At 36.7% G+C, this 12,740-nt stretch overlaps 1 protein-coding gene across 2 annotated transcripts in view; it reads right to left on the bottom strand.

Moving 5' to 3' along the window:
* Nucleotides 1-12,737, bottom strand: part of ankib1a (ankyrin repeat and IBR domain containing 1a) — a 37,289-nt gene extending 24,552 nt beyond the window's left edge. For both annotated transcript variants that reach the window (XM_073822021.1, XM_073822022.1), the window contains exons 1-4: nucleotides 12,560-12,737; nucleotides 6,902-7,181; nucleotides 1,475-1,775; nucleotides 1,112-1,294 (exon numbers count right to left, since the gene is read on the bottom strand). In XM_073822021.1, coding sequence (XP_073678122.1) covers nucleotides 1,112-1,294; nucleotides 1,475-1,775; nucleotides 6,902-7,089 — 672 coding nt within the window. In that variant the 5' untranslated portion in view covers nucleotides 7,090-7,181; nucleotides 12,560-12,737. The remainder of the gene's footprint in view (nucleotides 1-1,111; nucleotides 1,295-1,474; nucleotides 1,776-6,901; nucleotides 7,182-12,559) is intronic.
* Nucleotides 12,738-12,740: the final 3 nt, after the last annotated feature.

The following is a 12,740-nucleotide window of genomic DNA, read 5'->3' as shown; positions in this document are numbered from 1 at the left end:
ATGGAGAAGAATCAGCCCAGAACTACACGGGAGGAGCTGGTCAAAGCCGTGAAGAGAGCTGGGACCATCATTTCCAAGGCTACTATCAGTAATACACTAAGACGTCATGGTTTAAAATCTTGCATAGCACGGAAGGTTCCCCTGCTTAAGTCAGCCCATGTCCAGGCCCATCCAAAGTTTGCCAGGGACCATCTGGATGATCCAGAGGAGTCATGGGAGAAAGTCCTGTGGTCAGATGAGACCAAAGTAGAACTTTTTGGTCTTAACTCCATTTGCCGTGTTTGGAGGAAGAAGAATGATGAGAATCATCCCAATAATACCATACCTACAGTGAAGCATGGGGCTGGAAGCATCATGCTCTGGGGGTGTTTTTCTGCACAGGGGACAGGACGACTGCACTGTATTAAGGAGAGGATGAACGGGGCCATGTATTGTGACATATTGGGCAAAAACCTCCTTCCCTCAGTCGAGCATTAAAGATGGGTCGTGGCTGGGTCTTCCAACATGACAATGACCCAAAGCACACAGCCAGGAAAACCAAAGAGTGGCTCCGTAAGAAGTATCTCAAGGTTCTGAAGTGGCCTAGCCAGTCTCCAGACCTAAATTCAACAAAAAATCTTTGGAGTGAGCTGAAACTCCGTGTTGCTCAGCGACAGCCCCAGAACCTGACAGATCTAGAGAAGATCTGAATGGAGGAGTGGGCCAAAATCCCTCCTGCAGTGTGTACAAACCTGGTGAAGAACTACAGGAACCGTTTGACCTCTGTAATTGTTAACAAAGGCTTCTGTACCAAATATTAACATTTTTTGACTCAAGTGATCAAATACTTATTTGACACAGTAATTCACAAATAAATTGTTAAAAAAATCATACAATGTGATTTCTGGATTTTTATTTTTAGATTCTGTCTCTCACAGTGGAAATGCACCTATGCTGAAAATTGTAGACCCCTCCATGATTTCTAAGAGAACTTGCAAAATCACAGGGTGATCAAATACTTATTGACCTCACTGTATATATAATTTTACTGATCCTCAACTTACTAGTGTATAAAAAAACGAAATGCTACAATATCTTAACTCAGAAATCACAGTTTTTAACACAGCCTTACCTCTCGTCGGTCAAGGGCGGCATACTCCGCTTCTATCTCCTGAGCTCCAGCATCCTGAGAGAAAACCATCTGAGACTCCAGACTGAGCGCCAGCTCCTTGTGATGCTGTTTCTCCGCACAGTCACACGGCGTCTCCCGGTCCTCGTTCTCCACAAACAAATCTGCATTGTTCTTCACTAACAACTGTAAAACACAAAACCCTTAACTAGTGGCTTACTATCCTAGAGTATCCTAGACTATGGTCATGGAATTTGGCCACATGCTAAAGAGTTTAACAGAACTAAAACTGAACTGAGGCTTTGCATTAAAATCAATTGAAAACTTGGAGGCCTGAACCACGTAAGAAAATAACAATCTTGTTACCTCAACACAGTTCTTCATGCCAGCCGCCGCGGCGTAGTGCAAGCAGGTGCTCTTTTTGTTGTCGGTGGCGTTGACATTGGCTCTCTCATACTCGCCCTGATCCAGCTTGGCTCCGGTCCACTGCAGGATCATCTGGAGGCACTCAGCCCGTTTCTGTTCATCCTCCTGGGGGCGGCTGATCCGCGGCTGCAGCGCCCCCTCGCTCAGCAGGATCTGCGGGCCCATGCACAGCAGGTGCAACGCAGTCTCATTGTGAATGTTGCACTTGTTGGGGTTGCCATCTTTGGAGAAAATGAAATACCTGCAGGAAAGGAAGTAGAGTAAGTACAAACTGTAATCAGAATTACATTTAAAGGACCACTGAAGTGCTTTGAAACACGCTGCATTATTGTATGTGTTGATATAATTTCAACTGAAACAGCAAGAGAGGGCACAACATATCAAGCAGCCCAGCCCTCTTTTTTAAATAGCCAATAGTGTTTTGTTTATGTCACGCTTGGGCCAGAGCTGTTGAGCTTGGTAAAGCCGCATTTGACAACGTATGATAGCCACAATCTCATCCATATCGCAATAAAACCTACCATTTTGTGTAGAATTCAAACGGATCTGATGCAATTTATGGCCTGCGCCGATTTGCGCATATGATCCGCTCCATGGTATTGTGTTTCTGGACCTGTGTGCGCTCTGCAGCGGATTGCATGACAAAGCATGAAATGTGTCATGCAATCTGCTTCAGAAAATACTAATTCTGTGAACAAGTGACCGATTTCAACCGCAGCTTCAGCATCTATTTATAGCATAGGGCCCGGGACGCTTCGGATTCTAGACAGCATTTGATTGGACAGAAAGCTTGACGAGAAGCTGAAGTGCAGGGTGATGTCATCAAAATCGTTGATCAATATTGATGGAAATGAGAGACTAAGTTTTGAATGCTTATATCTTGTAAATGTGAATTTTGCACACTAGCTTATAGATAACTTTATAGATAACTTTAAAAAGTGACTCCACCCCAAAATGAAAATTTTGTCATTAATCAATTATCACTAAAAAAAACTGCATAAAAAGAACAAATCATATAAAAATCAGACATCACTATAGTTTATAAGCCAAGTTTGCAGTCCTTGATCTCGTTAAAATAGATTATCTTAATTAGAAAAGAAGTTAGAATTAGAAGTTCTGAATTTAAGATTTTATTAGTTCTCAAGACTTTTTCAGGCCTGAAAAACTATTTAAAAAAAAAACTATTTTATTTAAAATTTAAATTCATTAATATTTCCAGAATTCATTTTTATTTTCTTAATTTTAAAATCTGTGATTAATTTATTTATATATTTTTTTTTACTATCGTAATCATAAACACACTGGTTTGTAACAAAAATATGAAAACATTTTTACCATTTACTGCACTTTTACCTAAGGAATCAGAAGTACATAGGGATAGTTTACACAAAAATCAAAGTTCTATCATGCATTACTCAACCTCATGCATTCCAAACCTCTAAGACCATCATTCACCTTTGAAAAACAATCAAAGAGTTTTTTGATAAAATCCGAAAGCGTTCTGAACCTGCATAGACAGCAATGCAACTACCACAATCAAGGCCCAAAAAGGTAGTAAGGACATCATTAAAATAGTCCATGTCACGCTATGAACATACTTTTTGTGCAGAAGAAAAAAAAAAGAACAACTTTATTCAACAATTTCTTCTCTTCTGTGGCCTTGAACATGGTAGTTGCGTTGCTGTCTATGCAGGGTCAGAAAGCACTCTGATTTCATCAAAAATATCCTAATTTGTGTTCTGAAGAGGTGAATAGGTTTGAAATGACATGATGACATGTAAGTAATTAATGACAGAATTTTAATTCTGGGAGAACTCTTTAACGCTTTGTGGATTACGCCATGTTGTACTGCCCAATCAGCATCCAAGACCAGAACTATAATATATATTGATTTTATATGCCTCTATAAAACACCACAGGCACTATTTAAAGATTACCTTCGTCTTCCTCCCAGAGATATTGCTTGGAGCAATAAAGGAGAGCTGGTGGCGGAATTTATCATTTCGAAATTCCATAACATATTAGTGCATTAGGATCATAACAATATTGAACAATGAAATGTCACAACACTGTTTAATACAACTAGAGCCCTCAGTGTCTCCATGCCTGGAGGTAATTAGGAGGACTAATATAATTTTCAGGCAATTAATTGCAGGAGCTTCAAAGTAATTGATAACAGGTTTGAAGTACACCATAGAATAGACTTAGGGAAATGTACAACCTTATAAGCTTTAAGAGTGAATTTAGTGATTGCATTCAGCAGGCTTTAATGCCTTTTAGTGGAAATGACTCAGCGAGTTGTTCTGGGAAGTCTGTGATGTGAATCTGGCAATGGGAGTTTATTAGTTGATGCAACTGAAAACAACAGCTTTAACTCCCTGCATTCCCCTAACCATGCTCTCCAACTGCAACTGCACCTGGGAGGCCAGAAAGACTGGTTGAACTACCAAGAAATTGACACGGACACCTGTTAGCTATGTGACTGTTAAATCTAGTGAGATGTAACAATAGAACCTTAGTGAAAGAATGAAAAACCACATCTTGAAATGCAAATCCAAGCATTTAAGCTGGAATGACACCAGCTTCCAAGGATAATGTCTAGACCAGCAAGTGACAAACATCTCGTGCTTTGTTCTGCTGTATGCTAGCTAATGAAAGTGTGATCATTATAAAAACAAGATCACGCAAAGTGTAAACATACATTGGGCCAAACGCCAAAGTATGTGGCATTTGGCCACATTTGGCCTCAAAAATTCTGGGTGTAGTCTAGACTGGCAGGCTCTTTTTCCAAGAATCAGTAGCAGCCAAAAAGTGAATCAGTAGTCCAGTTAAAAATACAGAACTCTGCTATAAGCTTTTAAAATCATAACCACTTCAAACTGGTCGTTACAGCTTGGGTGGTGGTTCTAGCCAGGATGTTTGTAGTTTAGTCAACACCTTTGTGACTAAGTTGTAGAATAGCATTGTTTTGACCTTGCAAGTTCTAATGTGATTGGCTGCTTTAAGCAACTTTGAGGCAAAGTCTGCCTGGAAACAGCCATCTGTGCAGTACAACCGTTTGTGCGGAATGCAGAGCAAATTTTTTTTTTCCAAGCCTAATTTTGTGGTATGATCTGTAAACCTGCATATAAATAGCATAGGATAACACTTTACTTGTAGGTCACTTGTTGATTAGATGCTCTTTTCCTGTCAAAGTACACCAGAATAACCTGCAAAGTGGGCTAGAAATCATGGTCAAAGGTAAAGATCTGCCACACTACAGATCAACTGTCTATTCCAATAAATCTGATGTGTCAAAAGGAGAAACAATCAGGCTGTCAAATTATTATTAGGTTACTAGTAGTGTGCTCCAATGAGCTGTAAAATGAAAAGAGTAAAGTGAAAAGGAAAGAGGAGGAACTGAGAGTTCTTAGTAGCTAGCTGTCCTAGATGCTAATTACCAACCATTTTCTCAGAGGGGTGCATTAACTACACTAAGTCAGAGATGGCTTCATGGCTCCAAGTGGTCTTGACTCAAATACCAAGCAATGGAATTCAACAACCATGTAAAAATAACCTTGCATCGCACAAAAACGCCACAGGCTCCACATAAGCTTCCCATTCCGTGCATATTTGCTTTAGGTCTTGTCTGTTAGGGGCCAACATTGGAAGGTTATTCAGTGTTTTTTGTTCTCCCTGAAGCAACAAATCTCTACAAATTCTGCTGTGCTGTTTGGGTTCACTCATTACATCAATATAAGTCTAACAGTCTTCTCCCTCTTTGTTAGGCTACATATTAATATTAAAGGGATAATTCACACAAAAATGTAAATTTGGTCATTGATTCCTTACCCTCATGTCATACCAAACCTGCAAGACCTTTGATCATCTTTTGAACACAAATTAAGATATTTGTGATGAAATTTAAGAGCTTTCTGACCCTGCATAGACAGCAAAGCAACTGACACATTCAAGGCCCAGAAAGGTAGTAAGGACATCAATAAAATCAGTGGTTCAACCTTAATTTTCTGAAGCTACGAGAATACTTTTTGTGTGCAAAGAAAACAAAAGCGACTTTATTCACAAAATCAGACTTGTGTTCACGACAGTACCACATGGACTACGAAAAAAAAACGTGGTAGTTGTGTTGCTGTCTATGCAGGGTCAGAAAGCTCTCGGATTTCATCAAAAATATCTTAATTTGTGTTCTGAAGATGACTGAAAGTCTTACGGGTTTGGAACGACATAAGGGTGCATATTTAATGACAGAATTTTCATTCTGGGGTGAACTAAATCTTTAAATGTGTTCACACATTTACTACTATTCAAAGGATTGGGGTCAGTAAGATTTTTTTAATGTTTTTTTAAGTTATGCTCACTAAGGCTGTATTTATTTGATCAAAAATACAGCAAAACTGTTGTATTTTACTGACACTTTTAACCAATTTAACTTGCTGAATAATAATTTCTTTAAAAAAAACTCTTACTAGCATAGTGTATAAAGACTACTTTTATACATTTTTAATCTATTTTGTCATTTACTCAGCTTCACATAATCATAAATAAAATTATTTATTTATTTTATTAACTAATTATACATTATTAGTGAAATGTGCTATGAACTAATAATAACATCAATTTGAATAATAACAGTTCTTTATTTTGCTTTAAATGGTGTCAAACTCACTCTGGCGTTGAATTTTATTTGGATAGTTCACCCAAAAATATAAATTCTGTCATTAATTACTCACCCTCATGTCGTTTCAAACCCATAAGACTTTTGTTCATCTTCAGAACACAAATGAAGATATTTTTGATGAAATCCATGAGCTTTCTGACTCTCCATAGACATCAAGGGTCCTTCCACCTTCAAGGCCCAGAAAGGTACCAAGAATATCGACAAAATAGTCCATGTGACATCAGTGGTTCAACTGTAATTTTATGTAGCTACAAGAATACTTTTTGTGCGCCAAAAAACCCCTAAAATAACGACTTTATTCAACAATTCTTCTCCACCGAGTCACCCTCTGCTATTTTTGTTTTTGTAGTGCACAAAAAGTATTCTCATAGCTTCAAAAAGTATGGTTAAACCACTGATGTCACATGGACTACTTCGCCAATGTACTTTACACCTTTCTGGGCCTTGATCATGGAAGGACCCTTTGCTGTCTATGGAGAGTCAGAAAGCTCTCAGATTTCATCAGAAATATCTTCGTTTGTGTTCTGAAGATGAACAAAGGTCTTACGGTTTGGAACGACACGAGGGTGAGTAATTAATAACAGAATTTCCATTTTTGGGAAAACTATCCCTTTAAGGTGAACAATCACAACTCAACCAGTAGAGGCTAGTGCTTGTATTTCAGTGCACAATCATTCACAGATTCCTACCTGATGAGGCGAGTCATGGCATGGCGTGAGGCATAATGCAGGGGTGTGTTGTGTTGATAGGGCTCCCCGTAAGATGCGTTGGGTTCCAGAGCTTCTTTAAATTGGGGGTTGCTCTCATAAAGCTGGCAAGCCAGGCCTTCGTCTCCACTGATAAGTGCTTTACGAAACTTGGTGGCGGTATTCCCCATGGCAGGAGCTGTAGTGGGAGCCGCAGAGCGGCCCACATTAAGTTTTCAGCACTCAGCCAGCGTGAGAGTGGATGGGCCGCATACCGCAAGTCCTGTAAACACATCAACACAATCACAGCGTCTGGAATCTGTTATTCACTGTGTGACATCATGGGATGTAAAATCAATGTGGAAAATCAACAGCAGCATATTGCAATCTCTATTTAAAAATTTGACAATTAGGTTTTGCTCTGAATGTGATACATAATCTCTACACCCATCACTAGTCCATTATCTTAACCTCAAAGCTTGACTCACAAGTAGTGTTAGGCTTTTTCAAATGGAAATGCAAAAATCTTTCACAAAAATAAGACTTGGGTAGCATTACTGTTTGTCAAGATCAGACAAATCAATAATATTTCTGGACTCTGAACTTAATCTATAAAGTCTGAACATTTCTTGACGGGTGACTGTCTTGATCAATGAGATCGACTGTCGTGTTTGCACTTAAAATTCTGTAGGCCATTCTACAGAATTGATCCAAACTGCTGTCCCAAAAGCAAAAAGCACATTTAAAAAGCATTTAAGTATTCAAATCTTAGATGTTTACTATTTGATCACTCCGCTGTGGTGACCCCTGATAAAAAAAAAAAAAAAGAGAGCGAGCCGAAAGAGAGAGAGAGATTATCTTTTATTATCTAATGAAAACCACAATAATATTTAAAATATCATTAAGCTTAATATATATAAAATCATCATTTAGTAAGTACTTTCAATTGGTAGTTGGGTGGCCCAAACCCTAACACCTAAATTTCAACTTGTGAAAAAATTACGTTTTCTTTGTAAATTATGAAACTTTATGTAAATAAAGTCACTACCGAAACAGTGTATGTTTTAGTCATTTGGCTGAGAATGATTTTAACTACACCCCTACATTTATGATCAGAAAATATTTAACAGCAACATGGTGAGTAGATAGGCCCCATCACTTTACGGGAAAAGTATGAAAAATCTGTGTGTAACTTTAAAGAATGTCACTACCGAACACCACTTTTCTGTTATTAAACTTACGTTTTTGGGAGTTATTCCATACTAATTTAGTTTTTATATGTGTACAACTGTTTAGAACTGTGCTAGCTAACCATGTGCAAAGATCTTTGAGCTAGGTTCAAAAGTATCTAAAATTGTCACTACTGAAACTAGTGACTGTTTCGGTAGTGACAATTTTAGATACAAGGGAACAAATAATCCTTTATTTAGGAGGAAATAAACTAAATTTTAGTACAGTTATGCATTTTTTTAGTATTTTAGTATGTTTTAGTAGTGAGAGTTAAAATTCTGTAATGTGATGTGGTTGCTACCAAAACATTACTGTCAGTACCGAAAACGTGCAGTCACAACCGAAACATGGGATGTTTTGTCAAAAATAATGTGTGCTGAATTATCAGCTAAGATGTTACGATAGTGTTTGGTTCAAAGCATATTCAAACTAATGAATATGTTTGATCAACTTTTTGCATTTTACAAAGAAAAGCATTTCCAAAATACAACAAATCTCATAAAATCACAGTTAAAATATTGTTAAAATTGTAATTGATGTTGATTTACAATAAACTTTCTTTGAAAAATAAATAATATAAATATTTACAAGGAAAATGCAAGAAAGATCTTAATAGGTCAATCTCTTCTTAATAAATTATATATTATTGTGTTTTGGTAGTGATAAATTTGGGGAGAGGAATAATATTCCAAACCTTTGTGTACCTTCCAAAAAATGTGTACCTTGGATATTATACAATTTGCATACATTTGTGGAAAAATACATTTTTTCAAGACGTTTTCAACTCTGACTCTCAATTCTGTAGAATGGCCCATATATGCAAATGTTGTGAAATTACCAAAGTGTTTACACATTTCTGGGAAATCAACCAACAAATGGCTTAACTAGGGGCCATTAAAACAGTGCACTTTTGCGTTTAAAAACAAGACTTAGGGTAGCAGAATGAAGGTCTTGAAGCATTTTTTAAAAGTTGAACTTTTGACTTGAGCGCTAATATTTTATAAATCCCTTTATAGGTCTTTCTGCTTTGTAACATATTAAGTATACAGTGCAGCTTTAAACATAACTCATACGCAACTACTGTGCTACTGTGAGAAAAATAAACAATACTATACTATCCAACTCATATACTGTAACCATCTTGTGGAAATCCCTAACGTAACAAAACCAGTCTGCTTAACAAAATGCTAATTTGCATATGACCACATTGTGCAAATAACAATCTTGCACAGATGTCCTTATCTGATCTGATCGTTACCCTTTTTTCGAAACATTTACATCAGATGAAACGGCTGTGCCTCTTTTTGATAAAAAAAAAGTGCAAGTACACTAAAAAAGAAACCTTTTTAAAAGGTCACATGACCTAAGGGATCTATAATGTTTCATCAGCAAAACAAACCAGTATGCATCATGTCATGCTCTAATAAATCTGCTTGAGAGGGCTGTGGGAGAGCAGAGGGCGGCAGCAGGTGCACTGATCGGGCATGAGTGAGTGGGAGCCGGGCGTTCGACCCGGGTTTTTTAGGTCATTCTGTCTGCTCTGTTGTTCTTTTCCACATCATTTCACATTTCACTCGTGTTCAACAAAAATGTCTATGGAGTTACATCAGAAACAAAGCACATTTTAGAACTCAGAAGGATCATTATAAACTCACTTGGGCTTGTGGTCGAATTTTCAGGTGGGACGTCTGAGAATGCAGAACAGATGAATTAAGAGCAGCACTTGGCAGGCACACAAAGAGAGGGAAACGTTTCTGTTCCACAAGCTTCCCCCACACTGGAGCTCAATCATTAAACATACTGTGTGTCCATTAATGGAAAAACTCCATTTGCATTCATTTTACAGGCAGTGGGCTACTTTCAAACAATGCAGGCTTTGTGTTAAAAGATGATCCTCAACTGCCGTTTTCACTTTTAACAATGTCTGAAACTCCAAGCTAATTAATCGCCATGGTTGACAAGAACAGCATGCAGTAACCTGACATTTAAAGTGACAGTACCAAACCTTTATTATTAATTTTCGGAAGACAAAATATCCCTGTGAATATTTACTTTCATTACATGGTTACACTATATATCAGGTGGCTTTAGCTACTATGTATATGGACTATTCTACAGAATTGGTCTAAAGTCAGAGTTGAAAACGTCTTTTTCCAAAAATGTTGTATGTATGCAAATTGTATAATATCCAAGGTACACATTTCTAGTAATTGTACAGTTAATTCTCATATTGTAGTTTCAGAAAGTTTTGGAATATTTGTCCTCAACCCAAATTTGTCACTACCGATTTTGCTTACATCTTCAGTGTAAATATAGTTTTTTGCTATTTTATTAATTATTTAGAGGTAAATCAATAACAATGACAGTTAACAATATTTCAACTGTAATTCATGAGATTAGTTGTATTCTGAATCCAATTTTTTCTTTGTAACAGGCAAAAAATTAGATCATACTGATTTCAAAGTTAAGAATTCATTAGTTTGAACATACACTGAACCAAAAAATATCATAACATCTTAGTTGATAATTTAATATACATTATTTTTGACAAAATCGTTTTGGGTTTTGTTAGAGATCACATCACATCACAGAATTTTAACTTGCCAACTAAAACACTACTAAAGCATACTAAAATAAAAAAAATAAAAATTGCATAACCGACTATAACTGTTTCTTTTTGTCACTACCGAAACAATGATGACATGTTTAGGTTGTGACTGTTTCAATTTTGGGGGGGATAACACCCAAAAAAACAAAGATGTCACTAACGAAACCACCAAACATTTTGGTAGTGACAATTTTACATACTTTTCAACCTAGTTCAAAGATGCTAATCAGCACATGGTTAGCTAGCACAGTTCTGAACCTTGGTACACATATAAAAACTAAATGTTATGGAATAACTCAAAAAAAAGTGTTTAATTGTAGAAAAATGGTGTTCGGTAGTGACGGTCCTTAAAGTTACACACAGATTTTTCCGACTTTTAAACACATTTACCTCAAAATGATGGGGCCTATCTACTCACATGTTGTAGCTATGAGAGAGAGACACACACACAAATATTTCCTGATCATAAATATAGGGGTGTAGTTAAAATCAGTCTCAGCCAATGGACTAAAACATACACTGTTTCGGTAGTAACATGAAAAATGTGAGACACTTTTTTACATAAAGTTTCCTAATTTACAAAGAAAATATAAAACAAATAAATATCTCTTTAACTTCACTTTTTAAAAGAATCAAAAAGATACTTTTAAAATCAACAATGGAAAAAAAATATAATTTTCATAAATTGGAATTTAGGGGTTAGGGTTCAGGACAGCCACCTCTCAATTGAAAGTACCCAATAAATTATGATTTTAAATATATTAAGATTACTAATATTTGAAATATTACTGTGGGTTTCAATAGATAATAGAAGTATCTTAGTAAACATCTAAGATTTGAATACTTCAATGCTTTTTAACTGTGTTTTTTGGTTGTGGGACAGCAGTTTGCACCAATTCTGTAGAATGGCCCATATACTTAATATGTACATACAAGTTGGTTAATTGTAATTTAATTTAAAGTACATTTAAATTAAAATTTGTACTTACACTTAACTCAATCCTTATCCCAAAACTGTAACCCTTAATCTTAAATCTAAACCCTGTCCTCCTCCTAAAAGCAATCAATACCTCAAACTTGTGGGATTTTCCAAGAACAACAAGCAGTTACATAGCAAATCCCAAGTCTAGTAGTTATTAAATGTTAACATATAGTAGTTTAGATTACTTAATATAAAGTGTGGACTACTAGATATTTCACTCTTTAACAAAAGCGAATGGTGACACAGCTGACATGCTGCACAACATCTCCTTTTGTGCTCTTCGAAAGAAAGAAGGTCATGCGGGTTTGCAACAACATGAAAATGAGTAAAGGATGACAATCTTCTCTTTGAGTGAACTACCCCTTTAACAATAGACAAGAAGTCAACAAGGAAACAGACTAACACAGATTACTTAGTGGTTTCAAAAAGAAAGCAGTTACTAACAAACAAAAACAAGCGATTGAATTTCATGCTAACCATGACCATGTATAAAGATAAATGCTGCATACTAGTTCTGTGACTTGCTTATTTGTTTTCAGTGGTGTGGGAGCATTTGCAACAATTCTCCAAGAATAAAACTGGACAGAATGTTATACAAAAACAGTATATGTAGTTTCTTAAGGATGTATTTACTGTGTTGACAGCTAATGAGCATCATCAGTTCAGTTCATGAATACCGGTCTGTGGCTAACAGACCCCTTGCATTAAAGCCATCCACCAACAAACACGTTTGATAAAGCAGGGCTTTCATTTTTTCACACTTCTAAACTGGTCAAGCGCAGATTTCGACACCAAGGCGTGCTGACATGAGCGATCAACACACAAACAATCAGACACGTACCTCATCTCTGATTTGGACGTATCCATTTAGCGTTGACACATCAAACGAGCAGAGCAAACGCCTTGTCAGAAGCTTATATCAACATTGTTATCGGACAGCAGACCTTCGATCATGTCAGAGATTATGTAAAAGAAATGATAAAGAACTGTATAATCATAGGGGTGGTGCTCGTGGCTGTGTT

The sequence above is a fragment of the Garra rufa genome, chromosome 17 (genome assembly GCF_049309525.1).
Source record: "Garra rufa chromosome 17, GarRuf1.0, whole genome shotgun sequence".
Classification (NCBI taxonomy): Eukaryota; Metazoa; Chordata; class Actinopteri; order Cypriniformes; family Cyprinidae; genus Garra; species Garra rufa.
Note: the sequence above shows the minus strand (reverse complement) of the source record. Positions and strands in the feature narration are given on the sequence as shown.